A 27,839-nucleotide genomic window follows, 5' to 3' on the forward strand; every position below is an offset into this window, starting at 1 on the left:
TTATCTTAAGGGATCTCAAATAAAGATCTGGAAGATTCAAAATGGACAACAAAGTTCATGGTCAAAATATTCAATTCAAGAGTCCTATGTCTTCTGGCCTGAATAATCCAATAATGAATGGATCTAATAATTCTTTATTTTCAGTTCCCTTTGCCAGTGTAGATATGGCCAGAGAGGGTTCTGAAGCAAGAGAAATAAAGATGAAGGGAAGGAAACAAAGACAGACCATTGTTTCTGGGGAGCCCTGAGGAAAGGTGATGCAGACACTGAAGCAGATGTGACCACATGGAAGTGTGTTGGGGGCCCTTTGGGTTCCTATGCTGTGACTCAGGTGACCTTTCCTTCCTAAGTGGAACAGGAGGGAAAGCAGCTCTGAGATGTGAGAACAAGAAGCTTGGGTGTCCTCTTGGCTTCACCTTAGGGACTTGGTTGCCTTTTGAAATCTCATCCTTTCTTTGAAGCTCAAATTCTACCTTCTTCAGAAAACCTTCCCCAAATAAGCCTACATAATTTATACTCAGTTTGTAGCAATTTAATACCTTATTAAATGACATTCTTGTATTATCACCCTACTAGGTTGTAGGTATCTTTAGGGCAGAAATCTTATTTTGGTTTTAAAAAATATCCACAATGTCTAGTGTTGGGTTGAGAAAGTAATGTGTTCAAGTAAGTGTTTAATGGAAAAGTTGAAAGGAAGAAACCAACAGGCTCCTAAAGGTGCCCAAGCTTCATTCTAACTTGAAGAATACAGAGTTGAGTCATATCCCTGCATTCTCAAATCAGAGTGCTGAGGTTCACCCGGTACATGGTATATTTTTCTCTGAAGAAAGCTACACTGAATGCAAATGAAGTCTCAAAGCCCTACAAAGTACAGTCGGGAAAACACAGTTCCTTCTAAATCCCTTTGGGGACCAGGCTCCCCTCTCCGTGTGTCTGTGTCTGCGGTGAGTATGCCTGGGTGGGGGAGGCTGGGGCGGGGTGGGAGGAGGCAGAGAGAGGGGAAAGACTCCATGCAGTGATTATGTGGAGGGGATTTTCTATGTCCCTTTTCTCCCCCCCTCCTTTGTCCTCTTTCTCTGTGTTCCTCTCTTTGTCCCCTTTTCCTCGTCCCCTTCTTCTGCATTTGTCTGGGAGAGGATCCTGGAGTGTTCTTTTGATCGAATCAATCTTTCTCTGGCACTTGAGTTCTGATTGGCTGAAGGACTTAGGGAGGAAAAAAAAACTTTAATTAAGGAGATAATCTCTTCTTTGGAAGTTTGGCAGCTCCATTTCACCTCCCCTTAACTCTGTTTGGGATCACTTACACACCAAGGAAGTTGGGGTTTGAGGGGAATTCCACCCCACTACCACTGAGGAGAATACTTTTGCATCTTACCTCTCTGTCTTCCAAAGTTTAGAATTTTCTATCCTTATTACTCCAAAGGATTAGGATGCTTGTGAAGCCTTCTGCGTGCATCTTTCTTTTCACCTGTGTCTTCCAACTCAGCCATACCTGGTAAGTAACCCAGACTCTTACCTGGAACTGGGAATAGGTAATTGTGTGTAATCTATTGGAGAGAGCTTATTTTCATTTCTAGAACTGTAGGAAGCCTTGGGATCTCTCCTAGAGAAAAAAAATTGTTCCACAGAGTAGGACTCTTTCTAAATTTACAATTGGTTTTAGTAAATCTTTAAGATTCTTGGCAATATAGGAATGGATTATAAGATGGGGGGGTTCTTACTTTTGTAAATTTCTGGACCGCATATATTCAAGTCATTTTGGGGGAAACGGACAGTAGCCCTTTTTACCAAATTCTGATGTCAGCATTGTGGTGAAGAAGAGGTGTTTCAGAGCAAGATCTACTGTAAGCTGAATCTGATCTTTGAGGTGGAGGTGGGAGACAAAATTCAATGGAATCTTATTTTGTACTTTCTGACTTAAATATTTTTTTTCAGAATATTCTAAGTAACTGCTCATATCGACATGTCCTAGACACTGAAAAATTTACTCAAGGTACTGAGTTGGTACTAGGTTAACAAACATGTTTGAAATAAACTGTTTTAGAAACATAAATTTCTCTAAAAATGTATTTAATTTATTCCACTTACACATATTTCTAAATTGCTCAGAAAATGAGAAAATGTGTCTGAAAATGCTTTGTAATCTATAAACCATTACACAAATCACAGATGATATTATCCTTTTCATTTAGCCCTTGGAAACCATATAAATATCTATATAAGGAAATGTTAACAAGCAAGTATGCAATAACGTACAGAAGAAAGACCTGGGAGATACATGTCGCTAGGTGTTTGGAATTTCTCCCCAATTAAAATATAAACTCAGTTTCTCTCTTTATCAGTTTTAGCTTTGCCCATCTATGTAATCAAGATATAAATCCAATTGCTGCATAAACTATTGAGAAAACAAAAATAGGAATTCCATTGCTAAAATCAGCTTCCTACGCTGGTTGAGAGTGTATTCTAATTTTAAATGAGTAAAGCCATCTTTATTAGCGAGTCGATCAGAAGTGTGTCAAATGAGTACAACAACTTGCAAGCTAACACAATAATTTGCAACATCGATGATTATGAACTGAACCAACAAATAACTGGTCAGTTTTTAATTGGCATTTTAATTAAATACGTCATGTTAAAAAAAAAATCTGTCTTCTCTCTCCTTCATGAGAACAAAAAGACAAAAGGGAGAGGAGACTATTTCAGAGCATTTCTACTGACGTTCATGGTATTCTTCAGCTGATTCAGTATCAGCAAAAGAGAAACACGAGATTCCTTTCCCCAGTCACCAGGGCAGTGTGAAGAATTGTTCTATAAAAATACCTTTACTGTGTGTTCCTTCCCTGCTGGAGGGGGTCATGTTCATTTCATTCCGAAACTGACACAGCCACACTGAAAGGTGGCTGGGTTGCTTGTCTGTCCAAATTCAAGTGTCTGGATTCAAAAAGAGACAAGAAAAAAAGAGATGTGAAAGAAAGTTCTAATTTAAAAACAGGGTTTAAGAACCCCTTCTTGCCTCGCCTGACTTTGAGGAGAAAATGTACAAATCTCCTGTATAATGTAATTAGATTTTAATTGCCTTTCCCCTATAAGCCCCAATTTGAATGCAACATTTATAGTTTGCCAAGAGTCTGATTTGGGTAGCATTTGAAAGTGATTTTTAAGCTTCACATTAAATCTTGATTATTCTTATAATGGAACTATCAGGGTTTTACATAAGGTCATCCTTCCCTTTGTGCCATGCAGAGAAATTTGACCAACCGCAGCCTTTCAGAGTTTCTCTTAATACTTCATTATCAACCTTTTATGTAAGGATCCCAGAAGCATTTAACAAATAGAGAACCACAATTTCTGCTTGGCTGTTCAATTGTAGGCTTTCCTGAAATTGCTGTCTAAAGGAGTCTATCAACAGAAATTCCTGAGCTTGAAAAGGAGAGAATAAAGATGACATTCACCTACAATCTGCAGTTTTACTAGATATCTCAGTGCAAGATAATTAGGAGGAAAAAAGCATTCTCCACAGTTCCTTCTTGTTGGGACTTCTCTGAGAATAATTTTCTTTAGTAACTTGAGAAAAATCTTTTCTTTGAATTTGTTTGTCTTAATCCTAATGCCTTAAGAAAGAGAGAGGAGGGGAATGTACGAGGGCATGACACAGCCAAGCAGATGGTGATGGTTATGATGGTGGCCAGAGATAAGCCAATTTGACTTTTCACTTCCAATACTTGTATTTTTCTGGAGTGAACAGGCCTAGAACATGTTTTTTCTTAACTTTTACCTTCATTTTACTCCAAATGATGTCTCATAACAATACTAGGTCTTGCTCAGTACTATCCACTTCTCTTTCTTTCTGCTCCACTCAATCACCGAATCAGAAAGATGCACTGGGACGTAGATGTTAGCCCTGGCTCTGCTCTCATGCTTTAAGGGAGATTTTTAACTGCCTCTCCTTCTTTACAGAGGAGTTAAACAGGGTCAGTCTCTTTTCTGCAATAGAGAAAGAATTTACCTGAAAACTTAGGGTTTTAAGGCAGCTTTGAAATATATAATTCCTTGGTTCTCTGCATGTGTATTTTTTTGGGTAACCTTTCTATGGCTCTTGAAATTTCATCTGATAATGACATGCAAAACCCCTGATTTGAGATTATGTGTGTGTGTTGTGGTAGGGGGGCTTGAGTCCATATTCTCACTGAACATCATCTATAGTTGATTATTTTTTGCATGTATGTGAAACTATTTTTCATATAAAACACACACTCATTTAAAAATGATTGAATTCATGGTGATTTGTTGCCTATTAAGTTTTTGTAGAGTTCTTCCCACTGATAGATATGAAAAGAATAGGTGCGATCGGGTGAGAACCCATTCTATTTCGTCAAACTAAGAGGATTCTCATCCCCACAGAGGTTGGGGATTTTCAAAGTTGGGGACATAAAAAGTAAGGTGTGTGAAATTGCTTTGGAATCTGGAAAATAATATGCCAATATGAAAGATTCACATACCTAATAGCTTTCCTGCTCAATAAAAAAAGGTTTATAGCCCATTTTAAAAAAATGGCTTGAGATTTGTGGAGTAACTTGGAGGTGGATTAGGTTGGCAGCTGCACAGTAGGAAGTCCTTCTAAGGGCTTGCAACATGATTACTGAAATTTAATTTCCATTTTGTCATTGATTTCTCAACAGTGGAGCCACGCATTGTTTCTTTCAGAGTCTCTGTGTCTCTTGCCCCATATAATAATATTAATATAATAACTATTACTATCTACAAAGGCTGTGATGTCTGGAGGAGATACTTCATTACAGCTTTTCTTGCAAAACCAGTTTGTAGAAGCGATGATGACACTACTCCATGATACATCTTCATTTTTGTGTATGCGGATGATAATGTGATACAAAGAAAGATCTTCTTTTTATGACATTATAGAAAGAAAATTGGGCTTTCCTGGTGGCTCAGTGGTAAAGAATTTGCCTGCCAGTCCAGGAGACAAGGGTTCGATCTCTGGGTTGAGAAGATTCTCTGGAGAAGGAAATGGCAGCCCACTCTGGTATTCTTGCCTCAGAAATCCCATGGACAGAGGAGCCTGGTAGACTACAGTCCATGGGGTCACAAAGAGTCAGACACGACTTAGTGACTAAACAACAATAATAATAAGCAAATCGGGATATTTTTAAAAAGGGTCAGAAGAAAAGAGATTTCAAACCAAACCCCTTCTCTTCCATGGAAAGAGTTTACTTTTTCCCCTTTTTCCCAGGTGGAACACTTGGTTTAATACTACTCTATATTGGGTAATGCTATTATCTCTGGGACTATTAATAGAATCCCTTTTTCCTGGACTCCATTTGCTTTTTTTAAAAATCAAACTCATATAATCAATTTCTCTTAATCTGCTGGCTGATTATTATTATTATAAATTGGGGCATTTCTAAAGGATTTCATTTGCTCACATTTGGATGAAATGGGTTTTTGGCTAAAAGATTCCAAAGATTCCACCAGAGCCTTGCCATCTACTCATCCTCAAAGATTTAGCTCAGCTAATCCCTCCTCCAGGAAGTCTTCCTAGATTGAATTAGCTACCTCTGCCTCCATTTTTCATATTTTGTAGTTTAAAAATAGAAAGTTGCCTGGCTTACTGAAGTTCTTACTGCTGTATAGCTATAGGCTCCTGAGAAAGGGGAACTTATGATTAGCTTTGGCTTTGTCCCAGATTTGTCTTGGGACACAGTCTATACTCAGGAATAATAATGATGTGAACCAATAGTTAGTGAGCATTCACTCTGTAACTTCGCCAAAAACACATAGCTTGTTAGTAATGAGACAGGAATTTGACTCAACATCACTTGCTACACTGAGCCACCAAACCATCCTGTCAGACAGGACTACTTTGTCTCCTCTGCCCATGATTTGTCGCTCAGTAGCCAGAATACTGGACCGTGCTCCTTCATGCTATGGCCAGACTTTTTTCTCTGTCTGGCACTCCAATTCTTCTGGGAATTTTTAATGATATTAAATTTAGTCTGACAAACATGCAGAAGTCTGGCACTGAGAAACAAAAGCTTATACCTGGCTAATATTTTGATGCTTGGGGCTGGTGCACGGGGATGATCCAGAGAGATGATATGGGGTGGGAGGTGGGAGGGGGTTCATGTTTGGGAACTCATGTACACCCGTGGCGGATTCATGTCAATGTATGGCAAAACCAATACAATATTGTAAAGTAAAAGAAAGTAAAAATAAAAACTTAAAAAAAATAAAAAATAAAAAAAGTATTTCTTCTGTTAGCTTACTTAAATTGTCTCTTACATTAATTATCCATAGAATGCACTTTTATTTCATTCCTTTCATCTCATTGAAAACTATCGTCTACCTCTTGATTTGGATTAGATATATGAAGTACTGGCTTTTGTCCCAAAACTCAAATTACCTGTTCTTTCAAGATAGCAGGTTTGTGTTTGTATGGAGATCAGTGCAAAAACTTCTGTGCTATCTTTACTGCCTCTGACGTTAAAAGTTTACTTGCAACATAAGGAAGCTAGTTCTGACTATATTCTCCTAAGGATAAAGACATATATTTGTAGCATCTGTTAGAATTTCCAGGAGTCCGAATGATTATGGGTATCCTCCATTTCATCATTTTTCATTTAACAGCTTTTAAATAAACACTTGGGAATCTTTAGAGCTCTTTTGCCTTTTGGTTATCAAAGTAACTAGCCAATAGTGAAAACAGATTACCCAATATTCCTAATTTAATTGCATGGCAAGGAGACATATAGAATAAATATATAGTGTTGTTAAACCAGACACACCCAAAAAACTCTTCCCTATTTCCATCAGAAAGGCAGAGGAGATTTTATAGAGTTTGGAGAGATGGAGCAATACAATTTTTCTTAGGATAAACTCTCATTTTTCAGAAAGCAGATTTTTCTTCCTAGGTAAAAGATCAGGCTGGGTTAATAGTTGGGGGAACTCTGAGCCTGGTTCACATAAACAACATTCCCCACTGCCTCCCATTTGAAATATACCTACACTCTGAGGGCCTCTCGAAAGAAACTACCATCCATTTTGGACAGACTCTCTAGTCTCATTATGAGCCAAACTTTTACGGTTTGTTTTTCTCAATCTTTATTGTTGGCTCTTGTTATTGATCATATCACTTCACTGTATGCTTCTAAGATCAGAGCTTTCTCCAGACCAAGAGAAATCAAACCATAAGGGGATCATTTAAATCCACTATTGTCTGACCAGTTCAAATTCATCTTTCTTAATAGGATATTTTCCCAACTTCAGCATCCTCCAGTACCAGCACAGTGTGAGGCTATGTGCCAGCAGCCTCAGAAAGACCCTGTAAGTTAGACAATAGTTCAATCTTTCTATGCAATTCCCTAAATGAGATTCTTACATTTACTAAGTCAAGCTTAACCCATCCTTCAGAAGGAGAAATTTCCCTTCATTCAAAACTGTAATTCTTTTTTGCTGCCATAAATCATAGTCCTTTTGCTTTACTCGGGCCCTCCATATCTGACTTTGAAGCTTTCACTTCATACTAATATCCAAGCTAATAAATAGTGATAGTTGAACTGTTTTATACTGTCTGGCATTTCTTCATGATAATCTAAGGCATCTGGGAGAGACTAGACTGCACAGATGGTTGGTTCTGTTCAGACTATTTATTCTGTTGTTTAATTCTATATTATAAACATTTTCCTAGAAACATAGAGTAGCATATAGAATGACCTGCCATAGTTCAGCTTCAACAGTTATCAACTGCTGGTTCATCCTGCTTCATCTACACTTTTTGTATTATTGTCAACTGCATATATTTCTCTTTGTCTAAACCTTCCATGGTAAATACTACCATGGTTCAAAATAGGCAAAAGAAGGATAGGAAAAGGATTCTTTTGCCTGAGAGATCTTGATAGCCAATTAGAGTAAATCTTGGGGAACATCATATAGATATGACTGCCCTTGGGGGAAAATCAAGAACACAAATTAGTGAAAAGAGAAAATTTATTCAAACAGATATTTGAGTTTATTTCTATTTGAGATGTGGCTGGCTAGCAAAGGCAACAGAAAATGATAGTTGGGTCAGATTGAGGAAAGAAAACTTTTACCATCCATTTGGATCTAGTTGCATTAAGTAATGAAAATGGTACCAAAGTGCCAACGCTTGTCAATTTTCCCACCTTGAACTGGTCACCTAATTGTGTTGTAAGATAATTCTTACAGTTACCATACATACTTTCCTCCTTGATCCTGACATAAACCAATTGACTGATCCATCAATGCAACTGAGAACATGAATATTTTCTAAAGTCTATACTACAGGGACCAATGTTAAAGATCATAAAACAAAACAATGTTTTCTGACTTCATAACAATCCTGGAAAAGGTTCCTGCAATCCCAGGCTTTCTGGGAAGAGTGGTTTGAGCTGTACCTTAGCAGCTTTCACTTAGAGACCACAGAACAGAGAATGAGTTCAGTTTATTCCCAGTTAGAGTCCTCATTTACATGCTAAGTGTTGAAGTGCTTTTTTGTAGCTCAATGTTTCTCAGCAGAGTTTGCTACAATACATAAAGAAGGAGGGATATGAGGACAGAAAGACTGCTCTATAAAATATCCTGGAATACAAATGCCTTTTCAGTTTCAGGGGAAAAGATTATCCCTTTAAAATTTCTGATTTCTTTGGGAAAGTAATCTGCCTGAGACTGTTTTGCAGAGACGCATGATATAGTCTCGCCTGTGGGCTATTACTGTGGGCTATTATATATTATCTTTGCCTTTGCCAGTAGTTACTTGGCAAGGGCTAGATCTGAGATATCACGGGATTTTAATACAAGCGTTAAGGACAACTGTTAAAACTGAAGCATCTGTTTAACATTTCTTTCTTTATAGCCAAGTGATTTATAACACTTTTTCCTAGTACTTTAGGGCACTGCATTTTAATATAGAAAATTCACATTTATATAAAACAGCTTGAGAATTATTTATAGAGCTGAATTCCTTTTGAAGAATGAGAGGGAGTTTAAAACCATGAAAGAGATAATGGGGATATGGCCAAAACTACACATTTGTTACTTTTTCCTTTCCTACAGATCTTGAAAAAAAAAACCCTTGGCTCTAATCTTCACAGCAATCATTTCTTTCTTTCCTTTCACATCCACACTCCTTCAATGAATCTATGCTAGTTGCTTTCATTTCACAACTGTTTACTTGCTGTAATCTGGCCTCTGAAATAGATCTATTTCTCCACTGAAATAGATCTCTCCATTGATATCACTTCTGTTCCCTCCTGACAAACTTTTAAGTTGGAGGAAGGTTATCTTTGAAATCCTGAATCCTTTTCTTCCCTTCAAGACGTTAAATATCTTGGGCCTTCTACTTTCTAATCCCATCCAATGACTAAATCGGAAAGAGCTTGATTTCAATTATTTCTGCTTTACAATGTATAAGAATTAGTCATGCTGGTCACTCTTGGAAAAGTCTGCATTTTAAACTTAACTCTGTCTAATTGTACAGTGAATTGTTTCTAGCTCAAAACTCCTTAGGTACTATCAGCAAACGAAGTGAAAATGTTTGGATTAATGAGATATTATTTCAGTCACCAGTAAGGCTTGCTTTCTATGTATATAATTGTGTATATGTACATATCTGTGCGTGCTCTGCAGGTCCGATGTTGCAGAGGCTAGAGTCACAATAAAATTTGCTCAGGAAGAGCTATCCTTGGGTTTTCCCCGGCCCAGTGGATTTTGTGAATTCCATGGGGTGAAACACCTGGCCATTAGACATACATTCTAAGAGAAAGTTGTTTCACTGAGGCATCTGCCAGCAGCTCTGCTAGTCTGGACCCTCCCTTCAACCTTTCTCCTCCTTTCCCCTATACTCTCTCTGTGCCAAATCACCAGCTTCAGCTGAAGATCTGTATCTAGATTCATTTACCGCCACTTCTCCTCTTCCCTGGGCTTCACCCAAAGTTATTATTATCAGACTGTCTTCCTGAAGTGGGCCAACTAGGGCTTCATGACCCAGAGACTCTCTGTGGACCTCAAATGGCAAAGAGAAGCCAAATCTGTTACTCAAGGACTCGTGGGGAGAGTGAACCAAGGAGGGGATCAGAGGGCATCGAGATGAAAGTTGTGGGCATTGAGAAGAAAACACCAAATCCTGGAAAATTCTGTTTAGAACTTTTGTTAAAAAAAAAAAATAGGTGTGTGGAAGGGGGAAAGGGAATCCTAACTTAGAGTGAAGCTATATCAACCACTGGAGTTCCAATATATCTGGTTACACTTGCCGATCAGTAAGGCTGGCCTGTTAGCCTTGCTGCATGAGACTGAGTTCTTTCCTGGGAGGGACTCTCATACTGAGGGGAGAGTGAGTCGAGCCCACAAACTTGGCGCAGTAACAAGGTCCTGGTCATGCAAAGGGATGAGTAAGTCTGCAGGTAGCATGCTGGGTGCTCCTTCCTGGGCCTGCGCTGGTCTGTGCTGTGGGGCTGTACAGAATCAGGCATGTGTCCTCACGAGGGCTGCCACACCACTCAGAGCACGAGGTGATGGGCTACAGACCTTCTCATGGGCTACGTTAGTTTGGAGAAAGCCTACAAACAGGGAAAAATAAGTAAAACTAATTGGATAGTGTTTGCCCACAATTGATACCATATTAATAAGCAGAGATATTACTTTGCCAACAAAGGTCCGTCTAGTCAAGGCTATGGTTTTTCCAGTAGTCATGTACGGATGTTAGAGTTGGACTGTGAAGAAAGCTGAGCACTGAAGAATTGATACTTTTGAACTGTGGTGTTGGAGAAGACTCTTGAGAGTCACTTGGACTGCAAGGAGATCCAGCCAGTCCATTCTAAAGAAGATTTGCCCTGGGTGTTCTTTAGAAGGAATGATGCTAAAGCTGAAACTCCAGTACTTTGGCCACCTCATGCGAACAGTTGACTCATTGGAAAAGACTCTGATGCTGGGAGGGATTGGGGGCAGGAGGAGAAGGGGATGACAGAGGATGAGATGGCTGGATGGCATCACCGAGTCGATGGACGTGAGTTTGAGTGAACTCCGGGAGTTGGTGATGGACAGGGAGGCCTGGCGTGCTGCAATTCATGGGGTCACAAACAGTCGGACACGCCTGAGTTCTGGCAGGCTCTAGAACTTCTGAGCAACTGAGCACACATGCACGTAGGAAGTTCTACAAAATTGCAGGTTCCCATTCTCTATTAGTTATGTCTGCATGCATGAATGCTAAGTTGCTTCAGTCCTGTCCAACTGTTTGCGACCCCATGGACTGTAGCCTGCCAGGCTTCTCTGTCCATGGGATTCTCCAGGCAAGAATACTGGAGTGGGATGCTATGCCCTCCTACAGGGGATTTTTCTGACCCTGGGATTGAATCCAAAACTCCCAAGTCTCCTGCATTGGCATGAGGGTTTTTTACTGCTAGTGCCACCTGGGAAGACCCTAGAACTTCCTAAGCAGATAAAATAAAGTACATTTCTTCAAATAGTATCAGGTGAAGAAGGGCTTTGAAAATCTGAGTGTATGGCTCTATGGATAATAAATATTAGGTAAGAAAAGACAAACAAACAAACTTGGAGGCTTTCCAAGAGCTAAAAGAGAAGCTGTGGCATTTGTATTTGGGTTGATCCAAATTCCCTCCTGTCCTGTACCAGTTCCCTGGGAAAATTTCGCTGGTGATCAGGCTGATCCTGGAATAGCCAATTCAGGAGGCCAGATAGCCTATGAAAAAAGCTGTGTAGTGTTGGAAGCTGTGGGTGTTTATGCTCTAGATCAAAGAATTTTGAATTGTGGTTAGATTGTGGGCAGATTACAGCTACTGAGGTACTGCAAGTTTAGAAATTCCCCAGAGCAGAGAAGCAATGGGGAAATGATTAAAAAAAAAAAAAGTCCACAGGGCTCTGCTTCAGCAGTTATTCACAGCCTCAGAACTGCTAACGTATCTGTATCTATGGATGGTTGCTTAACAAGGGTTGAAAAGATGTTTAGTGATGGAGAAAACAGCAAGGACCTAAACTCACATTAAAAGGAAGGGGAAGGAACTTGTTAATGTCAATATTACAGGGATTGTGGCAAAAGGTAGTGAAGACAAGACAAAAGGACATAATGTGGCCAGTTAGCCCAGATGGGAGCAAGTAAAAGCAGAGGTACTTCCAGTGAAACATTGAGAGATCTCAGAATGAATGATGGCGAGAGAGTGAGAGGGGGGAAGATCTGATTGCTCTTTCAAATGTGTCCCGTTGGTAAATTAACTTGGAATAAGAATGAAATAGCTTTAGAAGGAATAGCTTTTTGTAGGAAAAAGCATAAAGCAAAACATAAGTCACAGACTCCCTTCAGGGTTAATGACAAGAATGTGGAGATGGCCCGAGAATATAGAATACTAGCTTTGGCATTAAAGACTTCTCTGAGTGAAAGTAGTTAGCATGTTTCTTAGAGGACAGGGGGCCCCTAGATAAAGATCCAGAATCCTTGTGGGTATATCCCACCCTCCTCAAATAAATAGTTTACTCTCGGTATGGGGAAGGTGGGCATAAACAGGGCAGCTGAAATCGCCAGAAAAACACTGATACCAAGAAAAAACTGCAGGGAAGGAAGGAGATCCATGGTTTTCATTCTCAGTGCAGTCAGAGACTCAGCCCCTCAAGACAGGGACCAGCAAGAGCTTTGGGAACCGCCCAGTCCAGAAGGTGCTCCATCCAGTCACCAAAAAAGAGAATGTCCACCTGTTTGTTACTGTTGCAGTTGGAGCAGCCATTTTCCAGATGGAGGCAATATTTGAGTCTCCCAGGCCCTCAAATTATACCCAGGCATTGGATGCTTGTCGGCACCTCCCTGTTCTCCCCCTGACCAGTGCTTCAAAGTGGACTCTCAGGATCACCAGCAATACAGATTCTACCCACTCTCCCATCAACACTCTACTGCCCAACAAGAGTCTCTGGAGCTGCGGGCCTTCATGTTTAATAAACTCCCCAGAAGATTCTCATGCACTCTACAGATAATATATCTGGATTGATTTTCAAAGCCTGTAATGAAGTCCATTCTCCAAATCTCTGGCACTCCAGATTATGTATATATACATGTTGTGATTTTTGTATAGTTATTATAAAAGATTTGCAGAAGGTTGCAAAGAAATGTACAGGGAAGTTCTATGCCCTCTTTCCCTAGCCTCCCCCAGCATTAACATCTTTCAACTGTAGTATGATATCCATAAAGCTTATTCAGACTTTACCCGTTTTACATACCCCACAGTCACTTCACTGTCCTAGACTAATGGAATACCTCTCAAAGATCACCAAAGCAAGACAGACAGGAGGAGAAAAGAGGTTGGGGAAGAAGCAAGTCCTGTCCAGGTCAGGCACTATGGCCACGTGACAGTTAAAGGGGACTGGTGCAGCGTGGCTGTGGCTTACACCATTTTCCACTGGGACTAACAGTGAAGCCGGGGCAGGTCTGAGGAGATGCTCTCATCAAATTCACTGTCTTCAGGCATCTGAAGACAAGGGAAGGGCTGGAGCTTCAGTTGGAGTCTTATTGAGGAATCATCCTGCTTCCCTGGCTAAAATCCAAGTCTCCATGTCTTTGCTTTTGAGCCATTGGAAACTGTTAGCTTCCAAGGTAATAATCTTCCCTAAAATCAGAAATTCTTTAGGGTTGTTATAGGAGTGGAAGTGGTCCAGGGTGGGTAAATCAATAATGGCCAGATGCCAAGACTAAGCACATTTCTCTTAGGTGGGCAAAGCACTATTTGCACGAGATCCTTAAACATTGATCCCAAGAAAAGTACTGAAAGAACACTACACAGTCTAATACTTTAAAAAAATTCCCATTTCCTTGCAAAGATGGCACCTTTTGAAAGGGCCACCGTATGAAGGGGCTCCAGGCTGGGATCACTGCTTGGGTTCAGTATATTGCAGGCAGGTCAGGAAAACTGGCAGGGCTCAGGCCCCAGAAGTTTATCTAAAGGAGTAACTATGGAGTCTTCCTAAGAGAGCTTTCTCTCTAAAGGAAGGGAATTGAGAAGATCAGCTCTTAAATCTTATCACTGGAATTTGTTAGCAAGCCCCTCAGTTTCAGTCCAGTGAAGGAGGTGGGAGGGTGACCAGGAGGGGGTTATAAGGAAAAACAAAAGAACAGTTTCATGAAACCCTGTAAGACTTGTACACAAACAGCAGTTTTGATACGAAGTGGAAAAGTAAAACTCTAAAAGGGGTTAAAAGATATTTGCTCTGACATTTAAAAAATAGACTTTTAAAAGGAGAAGTCTTAGGTTTACAGAAAATTAGAGCAGAGAGTACAGAATTCACATCTATCTGCTCCCTTGCTCCCCTGTACAGTTCTCCCAATTATTAATATCTTGCATTAGTGTGGTACATTTGTTTGTCCCTGCTTTTTCATCTGTTGAGCCCAATGTGAGTAGCAACACAGCTCCAAAATGTATCCAGGAGATGTGGTGGTAGATAAAGCAGAACCTGGCAGATATGGGTGCCTGGTGGGCATGAAGCCAAAGAAATAGTTAAAGCAATGGAATAATAGAAAAGCAGCAGAGACAGGGTGATAGTTAACTGAACCCTTTATGACTGTGGGCAAAAACCCCTAAAACCTCCAAGAAATACCAAGAAATTTTCGGGGATCGGGAGTCCTCAATTAGCATGTGGGAATAAGAGCAAGAGAAATATGAGTTGCAGAAAAGCACAGCAGTAAGGGAGTACATGCTCCAGAAATCAGACCGACTAGGTTCCAACTCCGTCTTTACCATTTAACTAGCTGTGGGACACTGACTAATAATCTGTTTCTCTTTCTGTGACTGTAAAATGGAAGACGCACTAGCTTCTACCTCATATAATTGTTGTAATAATTATGTGAGCTTAAAACACGTAAAGCACTAAAAAGAATATTTTGTGTGCACAGAATAAACACCCAATAAGTTGTGCAGTAACTATTCCATGGGGTTGTTATAAAACAATTGAAAACAATGACACAGGTACAGCACCCAAAAGAGTTCCTTATATATATAATAAATTCTCATTACTTGTGTGATAAAAATTAAACTTCATATGGGATTAGTATATATACTCGGAGAAGGCAATGGCACCCCACTCCAGTACTCTTGCCTGGAAAATCCAATGGACGGAGGAGCCTGGTGGGCTGCAGTCCATGGGGTCGTGAAGAGTCGGATACGACTGAGCGACTTCACTTTCACTTTTCTGCATTGGAGAACGAAATGGCAACCCACTCCAGTGTTCTTGCCTGGAGAATCCCAGGGATGGGGTCGCACAGAGTCGGACACAACTGAAGCGACTTGGCAGGCAGGCAGGCAGTATATATACTGGAGGACTAACCAAAGGAGAGGAAACAACTGTAAAATTTTTATTTGGCAGCGTAAAAGCAAAACTAACTATAGTTATTTATGTAAATTGCTTGCTACTTATGCCTAATTGCTATGAAGCACAATAACAATTATACATAACATTAAGTGTGTCAGATTAACGTAGCTCAAAGTTTTGATTATAACATCAACCTCTGTGTACATATGCTCAGTGTTCATTGATGCTCTTGTGGAATGATCTGCTAATGTACCACGCTCATCTGCTCACCATGCTGGAAAATCAGTGGGAGCACAGGCTTGCCACAAACTTCTTTCTCATATCCCCCCAAATCTTTTTTCAGTCCTTTTTATCCTAGAATTTTCTGTTGATTCTGATGATCCTCTCATTATTTTTGCAAAATCTTTATTTATTTTTATCGGGTACTTGCTATGTTCAAGGTACTATATTAGGAGCTGGAGGGGATACAATGATAACTAAGACAGCCTCTACTTCAAGTTGAGTATAAGGGAATTAAAAAAAAAACCTTTATATGAGGCAGAAAAAAGTTGCTGTGAGTCTTCAAGAAACCGGTTGTGGGTTTTGAGTTAGATCCTAATTTAAGAATAAGTAACATTTTAAAAATATTCAGTTAAGTTCAGTTCAGTTGTTCAGTCGTGTCTGACTCTTTGCCATCCCATGGACTGCAGCACGCCAGGCCTCCCTGTCCATCACCAACCCCTGGAGTTTACTCAAACTCATGTCCATCGAGTCAGTGATGCCATCCAATCATCTCATCCTCTGTCGGCCCCTTTTCCTCCCGCCTTCAATCTTTCCCAGCATCGGGGTCTTTTCAAATGAGACAATTCTTTGCATCAGGTGGCCAAAGTATTGGAGTTTCAGCTTCAGCATCGGTCCTTCCAATGAATATTCAGGACTGATTTCCTTTAGGATGGATTGGTTGGATCTCCTTGGTGTCCAAGGGACTCTCAAGAGCCTTCTCCAACACCACAATTCAAAAGCATCAATTCTTCGGTGCTCAGCTTTCTTTAAAGTCCAACTCTCACATCCATACGTGACTACTGGAAAAACCATAGCTTTAACTAGATGGACCTTTGTTGGTAAAGTAACGTCTCTGCTTTTTAATAATCTGTCTAGGCTGGTCATAGGTTTTCTTCCAAGAAGCAAGTATCTTTTAATTTCATGGCTGCAGTCACCATCTGCTGTGATTCTGGAGCCCCCCCCCCAAAAAAAAACATAAAGTCTGTCACTGTTTCCACTGTTTCCCCATCTATTTGCCATGAAGGGATGGGACCGGATGCCATGATCTTCGTATTCTGAATGTTGAGTTTTAAGCCAACTTTTTCACTCTCCTCTTCCACTTTCATTAAGAGGCTCTTTAGTTCTTCTTTGCTTTCTGCCATAAGGGTGATGTAATCTGCATATCTGAGGTTGCTGGTATTTCTCCTGGCAATCTTGATTCCAGCTTGTGCCTCATCCAGCCCAGCGTTCCTCATGATGTACTCTGCATATAAATTAAATAAGCAAGGTGAAAATATACAGCCTTGATGTACTCCTTTCCCAGTTTTGAACCAGTTTGTAGTTCCATGCCCAGTTCTTACTGTTGCTTTCTGACCTGCATACAGATTTCTCAAGAGGCAGGTCAGGTGGTCTGGTATTCCCATCTCTTGAAGAATTTTCCACAGTTTGTTGTGATCCACACAGTCAAAGGCTTTGGCATAGTCAATAAAGCAGAAGTAGATGTTTTTCTGGAATTTTCTTGTTTTTTTGATGATCCAACGGATTTTGGCAATTTGATCTCTGGTTCCTCTGCCTTTTCTAAATCCAGTTGGAACATCTGGAAGTTCATGGTTCGCATACTGTTGAAGCCTGGCTTTGAGAATTTTGAGCATTGCTTTACTAGTGTGTCAGATGAATACAATTGTGCAATAGTTTGAGCATTCTTTGACATTGCCTTTCTTTGAGATTGGAATGAAAACTGACCTTTTCCAGTTCTGTGGCCACTGTTGAGTTTTCCAAATTTGCTGGCATATTGAGTACAGCACTTTCACAACATCATCTTTTAGGATTCGAAATAGCTCAACTAGAATTCCATCACCTCCACTATCTTTGTTTGTAGTGATGCTTCCTAAAGCCCACTTGACTTTGCGTTCCAGGATATCTGGCTCTAGGTGAGTGATCACACCATCGTGATTATCTGAGTCATGAAGATCTCTTTTGTATAGTTCTTATGTGTATTCTTGCCACCTCTTCTTACTATCTTCTGCTTCTGTTAGGTCCATACCATTTCTGTCCTTTATTGTGACCATCTTTGCATGAAAAGTTTTTTGCTATCTCTAATTTTCTTGAAGAGATCTCTAGTCTTTCCCATTCTATTATTTTCCTCTATTTCTTTGCATTGATCACTGAGGAAGGCTTTCTTATCTCTCCTTGCTATTCTTTTTTTACATATTAATTGAGATATAATTCATGCATTGTAAATTTTACCCTCTTAAAGAGTACACATCAATGGGTTTCAGGATATTAAAAAATCTGTACAACCCTCATCAGAATCTATTTTAGAGCATTTTAATCACCTTAAAAAGAAATCCTTTATCCATTAGCAGCCATGTCCCATTCTTCCACCCCTTAGTCCTTCAGTTCAGTTCAGTTCAGTTCAGCTCAGTTCAGTCGCTCAGTCGTGTCTGACTCTTTGCAACCCCATGAATCGCAGCACGCCAGGCCTCCCTCTCCATCATCATCTCCCGGAGTTCACTCAGACTCATGTCCATCGAGTCAGTGATGCCATCCAGCCATCTCATCCTCAGTCGTCCCCTTCTCCTCCTGCCCCCAATCCCTCCCAGCATCAGAGTCTTTTCCAATGAGTCAACTGTTCGCATGAGGTGGCCAAAGTACTGGAGTTTCAGCTTTAGCATCATTCCTTCCAAAGAAATCCCAGGGCTGAGCTCCTTCAGAATGGACTGGTTGGATCTCCTTGCAGTCCAAGGGACTCTCAAGAGTCTTCTCCAACACCACAGTTCAAAAGCATCAATTCTTTGGCACTCAGCCTTCTTCACAGTCCAACTCTCACATCCATACATGACCACAGGAAAAACCATAGCCTTGACTAGACGGACCTTAGTCGGCAAAGTAATGTCTCTGCTTTTGAATATGCTATCTAGGTTGGTCATCACTTTTCTTCCAAGGAGTAAGAGTCTTTTAATTTCATGGCTGCAGTCACCATCTGCAGTGATTTTGGAGCCCCAAAAAATAAAGTCTGACACTGTTTCCGTTTCCCCATCTATTTCCCATGAAGGGATGGGACCGGATGCCATGATCTTCGTTTTCTGAATGTTGAGCTTTAAGCCAACTTTTTCACTCTCCTCTTTCACTTTCATCAAGAGGCTTTTTAGCTCCTCTTCACTTTCTGCCACAAGGGTGGTATCATCTGCATATCTGAGGTTATTGATATTTCTCCTGGCAATCTTGATTCCAGCTTGTGCTTCTTCCAGTCCAGCGTTTCTCATGATGTACTCTGCATAGAAGTTAAATAAGCAGGGTGACAATATACAGCCTTGATGTACTCCTTTTCCTATTTGGAACCAGTCTGTTGTTCCATGTCCAGTTCTAACTGGTGCTTCCTGACCTGCATACAGATTTCTCAAGAGGCAGGTTAGGTGGTCTGGTAGTCCCATCTCTTGAAGAATTTTCCACAGTTTGTTGTGATCCACACAGTCAAAGGCTTTGGCATAGTCAATAAAGCAGAAATAGATATTTTTCTGGAACTCTCTTGCGTTTTCGATGATCCAGCGGATGTTGGCAATTTGATCTCTGGTTCCTGTGTCTTTTCTAAAATCAGCTTGAACATCAGGGAGTTCACGGTTCACGTATTGCTGAAGCCTGGCTTGGAGAATTTTGAGCATTACTTTACTAGTGTGTGAGATGAGTGCAATTGTGCGGTAGTTTGAGCATTCTTTGGCATTGCCTTTCTTTGGGATTGGAATGAAAACTGACCTTTTCCAGTCCTGTGGCCACTGCTGAGTTTTCCAAACTTGCTGGCATATTGAGTGCAACACTTTCACAGCATCATATTTCAGGATTTGAAGCAGCTCAACTGGAATTCCATCACCTCCACTAGCTTTGTTCATAGTGATGCTTTCTAAGGCCCACCTGACTTCACATTCCTTAGTCCTTGGCAACTACTAATCTACTTTCAGTTTCTATGGAATTGCTTGTTCTGGACATATGCATAAAAAGAATCATATAATGTATGGCCTTTTGTGTCTGGCTTTCATTTAGAATGATATTTTCAAGGTTCATTCATGTAGCATTAGTACTCCATTCCTTTTTATGGCAAAATAATATTCCATTGTATGAACAGACCACAGTTTATTCATCCATTCATCACTTGATAGACATTTGGGTTGTTTTCACTTTTGGGCCATCATGAATAATGCTGCTATGAACACTCATGTATTACAAGTTTTTGTTGGACACATGCTTTTAATTCTCTTGAGTAAATGCCTAGGAGTGGAATTGCAGGGTCATATAGTTACTCTATGTTTAACCTTTTGACGAATTGACAGACTATTCTCCAAAGTAGTTACACTATTTTGTAATCCCACCGGCAATGTATGAAATTAAATTTCATACATTAAATGTATGTTTTAATTTGTCCACATCCTTGACAATACTTGTTATAGTTTTTTTAGTTTAGTGCGTGTGAATTCTTGTTGTGTTTTTTATTTGTATTTTTATAACTAACAACGTGGCTTCCCTGGTGGCTCAGTAGCAAAGAATCTGCCTGCAGTGCAAGAGCCACAGAAGATGTGGGTTCGATCCCTGAGTTGGGAAGATCCCCTGGAGGAGGGCATGGCATCCACTTCAGTATTCTTGCCTGGAGAATCCCATGAACAGACTATAGTTCATAAGGTCACAAAGAGTCAGACACGACTGAAGTGCCTTCGGACGTGTGCAATGATGTCTGGCACCTTATCGTGTAGTTAGTGGCCATTTGTTCACCTTCTTTGGAGAAATTTTTATTCAGATCCTCGGTCCATTTTATTTTTCTTTCAATTAATTTTTATCAGAGTATACTTGCTTTTCAATGTTGTGTTAGTTTCCAGTGTAGAGCAAAGTGAATCAGCTATGTGTATACAGATAACTCCTTTTTTTTGGATTTCCTTCCCATTTAGGTCACCACAGAGCATTAAGTAGAGTCCCTTGTGCCATACAGCAGGTCCTTTGCTCATTTTCAAATTGAGCTATTTGCCTTTACACTCTTTAGTTGACGTGCTCTTTATATGTTCTGGGTAGAGTCTAACTAGATATATGACTTGAAGACATTTTCTTCCATTCTATGGGGTGTCTTTTTACTTTCTTGATGGTGTCTTTTGAAGCATAAAAAATTTTAATTTTGATTAAGTCTAATTTATTTGTGTTTTCTTTGATGACATGTGCTTTTGGTATATCTAAGAAACCATTGCCTGATTCCAGGTCATGAAAAATTAAAACTGTGTTTTCATCTATGAGTTTCATTTTTGTAGTTTTAGCTCTCACACTTAGGTCTGTAATTCATTTTTAGTTAATTTTTATGTGCTATGAGGTAGAGATCCAACCTCATTCTTTTGTATGTGGCTATCCAGTTGTCCCAGTACTATTGGCTGACAATACTAAGAATAGGTAAGATTAATGGAACAGCATAATCAAAGGCATAGAGGCATGAATGCATGGATTTCCAAGAATAGCAACTGGTTAGGCCTGACTAGGGGATTCCTGGTGGCTCAGACAGTAAAGAATCTGCCTGCAATGCAGGAGACTTGGGTTTGATCCCTGGGTTGGGAAGATCCTCTGGAGGAGGGCATGGCAACCCACTCTGTGTATTCTTGCCTGGAGAATCCCATGGACAGAGGAGCATGGTGGGCTGCAGTCCATGGGTCACAAAGAGTCGGACAGAACTGAGCAACTAAGCACAGCAGAGGCCTGACTAGAGGACTAGACAAGTAGGAGTGTTTAATGGGAAATGAGGCTGGAAAGGGATGTAGGGTCAGATAATGGAGGGCCTTAAGTGGCCAGAGTTGGAGAACTACAAAAGATTCTTGAGTAGGATGACATTGGAATCAGGCTTTTGGCAGACTGATCTAGCTCAGACTGTACATGACAGGAACTGGATGAAAACTGTGAAATAGAGAGGTTAATCACTAGAGCTCTGTAGTGGTTTAGGTCGGGGGCCACAACTCAGGCTGCAACAGTGAGTCACTGAGACAATGAGAAAGAAAAGAGGGAGCTTGTATGTGAAACATATTACAAAGGCAAGATACACCTGGGTTTTAATAACTGGTTGGATTCCGAGAATGGATTGAGAGAAACTGGGCGGGGGTGGGGAACAGTGAAGTCAGAAGTGGCTAGTTGGCAGAGAAGATGAGTTAACTTTTAAACATTCTGTCCTCCACTGTTTACTGGCTATTTCTATTTCTTTTGGGATTTATGTCGTTCATGTCCTTTTTTTTCTTTTTAATGTTGTTTGTTCTTTTAAATATGTAAGAGCTCTTCATGTGTCATATATTGTAAATATTTCCCCCAGTTTGTCATATGTCCTATATAAGCATTATCTCATCTGACCCTCTCAATAGCCTCTGAAGTTGCCACATCATAACCCCATTAGTTGTAGTTGAGGTTAACTGAGCACAGACTAGTCTCTTTCCCAGGGTCACATAGTTAATAAGTAGCAGAGCTGAGACACTGACCCTCTGGCTCTAGAACTTCCTCTCTCAGGTTTTCTGCCTCATAATAAGGCAAATTTAGTAATAGTTTCCTAGAGAATCATCTGTACTTTAAAAAAATTTTAAAGAAAATAGGATATATTCAAATTTTTTATAGTATTTTCTTTGCACACACCAACTTAATTGTACCTATTTGTGTTTCTCTTTTTTTGATGGCTCTAGCTAGAGATTTGCTATCTTATTATCTTTCAAAGACAGCTCTATAAAACTACCGTTTTTCTGGCTTCTAATTCTTTAACTTTTGCTCTTATCTTTTTTATTATATCTCCCTATTTTTCCTATGTTCACTTTGCTGATTTCAAGAACACATAGCAAAATTTTTTTAACTTCTAAAAAAAAGTACTTAGAGTTTTTCTCTTAATATCATAGCGACTTTTTACCAGCATGAGAATGGGGAGGCAGGCTAATTATAATCTCCAGGAGGACTTTTTCACAGATTATTATTCTCTTGTCCCTTGCACCAACTGCCTATCCCACCCCAACCTATGAAGAATATACTGTTTTGAGAGTGCTTGCTAATAGCTGTGTGTTTCCCCCTGTAAGAAAAAAACTCAAGTTTTAATCCATCCCATGAGTCTTCATATGATATTCTCAATGTTAATATTTAAATTGAAGTTATTTGGAAGGTGTGCTTTTCATATTAAATGGTAAAAATTTTAAAAATAAACATAAACATTGCCATCACAATTTGAAGCATTCCCAGTAGAGAAGTCTAGCATTTGTTTGAAAACGTAGCTCTGGATCTCAAGATGGAAGTCAGGGTTGGAGGTAAAGATTTGGGAGATATTGCATATTCATGGTGGTAAGACCTTGCGCATGAATCAAGGATTCTCTCCTTTCCCCATCTCTCTAGATTGCTGTTCCTTCTGAGTTTCCTCAGATGATACTTCTTCCTGCTCCCACCCCTAAATGTGAGTTCCTTTGTTCTTTCATTCAACAAATATTTATTAAATGGTTACTATCCTCAGGCACTGTTCAAGGCATTGATAATATTTGGTGAACAAAACAGACCAAAAGAAAAAAACAAGGGGGAAGAAAAGAAACCCTTGCCTAATGAAGCTTACAATCTAGTGGAAGGAGAATATACAAATAAAGATGTAAAACATGGCATTTAGATGATGAAAAGTACCCTGGAGAAAAATGGAGCAGAGAGAGGGGGTGGAAGAAGTTGCAACTTTTAAACAGATGATCCAGGAAAGCTTCAGGGAAAATGACTCGTTTGATTAAAAGGCCAGTGCAAATGAAGGAACAAGCTATATGGTTATATGGGAAAACCATTCCAGACAGAAAAGATAGCCCATGCAATAGCCCAGAGGCTGGAGAGTACCTGGTGTGCCGGAAGAACAAAAGGACCAGTCTGGCTGGAGCAGATTAAGTGAGGGGAGAGTAGCAGGAGATTAGACCAGAGGCATAACTGGGTACCAGATTGCATAGAATCTCATAAACCACAATAAGAATTTGGCTATCGTTCTATGTGAGATTTAAGAATCAAAATAAAACACTAGAGGATTTTGAGCAGAGTGGCAAAAATTTGATTTATATTTTCAATGGATCACTTTTGAAAGGGATCGATCATTTTGAGCATAGATTATGGGAAGAATAAGGGTAGAACCAAGGGGTTCAGTTAGCAGGCTATAACAACAGTCCAGGCAAGAGATAATGACAGCTTGGACCAGGGTGACAGCAGTGAAGGTGCTGGGAGCTGGTTAGAGTCTGGATATATTTTGAACTGGAGCTGGCAGGAGTTGATGACAGACTGAACCCAGGGTGTGAGAGAAAGGATGACACCCAGCAGCTGGAAGAAAGAACTGTCCTTTCTTTAGATGAGGAAGACAGTGGGAGGAACAGGTTTGAAATGGTGACAGCAAAGATCAAAACTGTTTGGACATGTTAAGTTTGAGCTGCCTATTAAAGCCTGAAGTGATGTCAAGAATATAGTTGGGGGAATTCCTGTGGTCCAGTGATTAGCTCTCTGAGTTTCCACTGCAGGGGTCCCAGGTCCAGTCCCTGGCCAGGGAAGTGAGGTCCTGTAAGCCATACCGCATGGCCAAAACATAAATAAATAAATAAATAAATAAATTATGCCTCAAACCCTAGTTCCTTTATATATATATTGCTTCCCTGGTGGCTCAGTTGGTAAAGAATCTGCCTGCCACGTGGGAGACCCAGGTTCGATCCCTGGATCGGCTAAAGAAGAGAATGGCAACCCATTCCAGGTTTCTTGCCTGGAGAATTCCATGGACAGAGGAGCCTGTTAGGTTGTAGTCCATGAGGTCACAAAGAGTCACACACAACTGAGTTTTATATATTATATGTATTTATGCAAGTCTGGAGTTAAACAAAAGGTCTGAGAAGAGCTGAGAGGGTCCAGAAAGACATAAGCCCTTTGACACCAGCCTGGGTCATGTCATCAGAAACTGTATGTAAAGGGAATGGGAAGCGTACAGCTCCATGTAGTAGTAGCATGCTGCTTGAACCGCATTCTGTAGCGCCATCTCCATCTTCCACTGTCTGTTAGCATCTTTCCTTTAATCATATTACTGTCCCTAGGTGGCACACATATACACTTAAATTCCTTCCTCTTTGGCTCTCCTCACATTACACACTCACTATGCCTTCTATAATCCATATTCTATGTCACTCCCTAAAAGGACATATAAGACTGCAAACTTAATCAATAAATGGGTGGGTTCTGACTGATCCACCCACCAGCCCTTTTCATCTCTCCCCTTCCTCGGGCGTCCCTATTCCCTGACACAACAATACTGGCATTAGGCCAGTTGAAAATACCACAGTGATCTCTAAGTGTTCCAATAAAAACAAGAATCACTCACTTTAAATCAAAAGCTATAAATTATTAAGTTTAGTGAGGAAGTTAGGCTTCTTTCCCAAACATTGTGAATGCAAAGGAAAGGTTCTTAAGGAAATTTAAAGTGCTGCTCCAGCGAACACAAGTATGATAAGTGAGGGGCTTCCTCGGTGGCTCAGTGGTGAAGAATCTGCCTGCCAATCAATGCAGGAGACACAGGTTCGATCACTGACCCAGGAAGACCCCACATGCCATGTAGCAACTAAGCCTGTGCGCCACAACTACTGAGCCTGTGCTCTAGAACCTGGAAGCCACAACTACTGAGCTCATGTGTTGCAACTACTGAAGTCCACACGCACCTTAGAGACTGTGCTCCACAGCAGGAGAAGCCACAGCAATGAGAAGCCTGCGCCCAGCAACAAGAGCATGGCCCCCGCTCTCTGCAACTAGAGAAAAGCCTGCACAGCAGTGAGGACCCAACACAGCCAAAAAAAAAAAAGAGTGATAAATTAAACAGTCTATATGGAGACAGTATTAGTATTAGTGGTCTGGATAGAAGACCAAACCAGCCACAACATTCCTTTAAGCCAAAGCCTGACCCGAAGCAAGGACCTAACTCTTTTTCTGTAAAGCCTGAGAGAGGTGCTGCTACTGCTAAGTCGCTTCAGTCGTGTCCAACTCTGTGCGACCCCATAGATGGCAGCCCACCAGGCTCCCCCGTCCCTGGGATTCTCCAGGCAAGAACACTGGAGTGGGTTGCCATTTCCTTCTCCAATGCGTGAAAGTGAAAATTGAAAGTGAAGTCGCTCAGTCGTGTCCGACTCTTAGCGACCCCATGGACTACAGCCCACCAGGCTCCTCCGCCCATGGGATTTTCCAGGCAAGAGTACTGGAGTGGGGTGCTATCGCCTTCTCCGAGAGAGGTGAGGAAGATGCAAAAGAGAAGTTTAAAGCTATCAGAGATTGGTTCATGAGGCTTATGGAAAAGAAGCCATCTCCATAATATAAAAATGCAAGGGCAGACAGCAAATGCTGATGTAAATCTGCAGCAAATTATCCAGATTCCAGATCTAGTCAAAATAATTAATGAAGGAAGCTAAATTAGACAACAGATTTTCAGTGGAGAAAAAAATAGCCTTCTACTGAAAGAAGATGCCATCTAGGACTTTCATAGCTACAGAGGAAAAGTCAATGTCCAGTTTCAGAACTTCAAAAGACAGGTTGACTCTTGTTAGGGACTAAGGCAGCTCGTGATATAGACTGAAATCAATGTTCATTTACCCTTTTGAAAATTCCAGGGCCCTTGAGAATTATGCTAATTCTGCTCTATAAATGGAACAACAAAGCCTGGATTACAGCACATCTGTTTACAACATGGTTTACTGAATATTTTAAGCCCAACGTTGAGAACTACTGCTCAGAAAAAAAAGATTCGGTTCAAAATATGACTGCTCACTGACAATATACCTGAGAACTCTGATGGAGATGTACAGTGAGATTAATGCTATTTTTCATACCTGCTAACACAACATTCATTCTGCAGCCCATGAATAAAGGAATAATTTTGACTTTCAAGTCTTATTATTTAAGAAATACATTTTATAAGGCTATAACTGCCATGAATGAGTCCTCTGTACAAAGTTAATTGACAACCTTCTGAAAAGGCTGCACCGTTCTAGATAACTAAGAACATTCAGGATTCATGGGAAGATGTCAAAACATCAAGTTTAACAGGGGTTTGGAATAAGTTGATTTCAGTCCTCATGGATGACTTTGTGAAGTTCAAGATTTCAGTGGAGGAAATAACTGCAGGTGGAAAGAGAACTGGAATTAGAAGCAGAGTCTGAAGATGTGACTGAATTGTTGCAATTTCATGATAAAACTTGAATGAGTGAGAAGTTGCTTCTTATGGATAAGCAAAGAAAACAGTTTTCTTGAGATGAACTCTACCCATGGTGAAGAGGCTGTAAAGATTGTCGAAATGACAACAAAGGACTTAGAACATTACATAAACTTAATTGATAAAGCAGTGGCACTATTTGAGAGGATTGACTCCAATTTTGAAAGAAGTTCTACCCTAAAATACTATCAAACAGCACTGCATACTACAGAGGAATCATTCATGAAAGGAAGACTGAATCGACATGGCGAAATTTACTGTCTTATTTTAAGAAATTGCCATATCTAATCCAGCCTTCAGCAACCACCACCCCGGTCAGTCAGCAGACATTGACATCAATGCAAGACCCTCTACCAGCAAAAAGATTTTGACTCAGGAAGCCTCAGGTGATGGGTAGCACTTTTTAACAATAAGCTATTTTTTTTTTTTTTTAGAACTTCCCTGGTGGGCCAGTGGTTAAGAATCCACCTGCAGGGGACTTGTGTTCAGTCTCTGCTCTGGAAGATTCCACATGCCATGGGGCAACTAAGCCTGTTCACCATATCTACTAAGTCAGCGCTTTAGAGCCTGTGCTCTGCAACGAGAGAAGCGGTGGCAACGAGAAGCCCACACTCCACCCACAACTAGGGAAAGCCCGCATGCAGCAATGAAGAGCCAGCACAGCCGAAAATAAACAAATAAATGCCAAGGCTGTAAAATCCATGAAAAAATAAAGTATTTTAAAATTAGGGTACATACATTGTATTTTTTTAAGACAATGCTATTGTATACTTAACAGACAACAGTATAGTGTGGACATAACTTTTATATGTACTGGGAAACCAAAAAATTCATGTGATTGGCTTTATTGCAATATTTGCTTTATTGCAGTGGTCTGAAACCAAACCAGGAATGTCGCTGAGGTATGCCTATATATTTGCTGAAGTAATTCTTAAAACTCTTGGCATCAGAAATGAATCGGTGTATCTCTATTATGCTCTGTGGTTTTTCTCTCTTCTAGGTCAGTGAACAATTTCCTGATGACTGGTCCAAAGGT

At 40.3% G+C, this 27,839-nt stretch overlaps 1 protein-coding gene across 1 annotated transcript in view; it reads left to right on the forward strand.

The window, feature by feature from the left end:
• The first annotated feature begins 1,430 nt into the window (after nt 1–1,430).
• Nucleotides 1,431–27,839, forward strand: part of WNT8B (Wnt family member 8B) — a 30,670-nt gene continuing 4,261 nt past the window's right edge. The window contains exons 1-2 of the mRNA XM_052660636.1: nt 1,431–1,495; nt 27,804–27,837. Of these exons, the coding sequence (XP_052516596.1) occupies nt 1,431–1,495; nt 27,804–27,837 (99 nt within the window). The remainder of the gene's footprint in view (nt 1,496–27,803; nt 27,838–27,839) is intronic.

The sequence above is a fragment of the Budorcas taxicolor genome, chromosome 23 (genome assembly GCF_023091745.1).
Source record: "Budorcas taxicolor isolate Tak-1 chromosome 23, Takin1.1, whole genome shotgun sequence".
Taxonomy (NCBI): Eukaryota; Metazoa; Chordata; class Mammalia; order Artiodactyla; family Bovidae; genus Budorcas; species Budorcas taxicolor.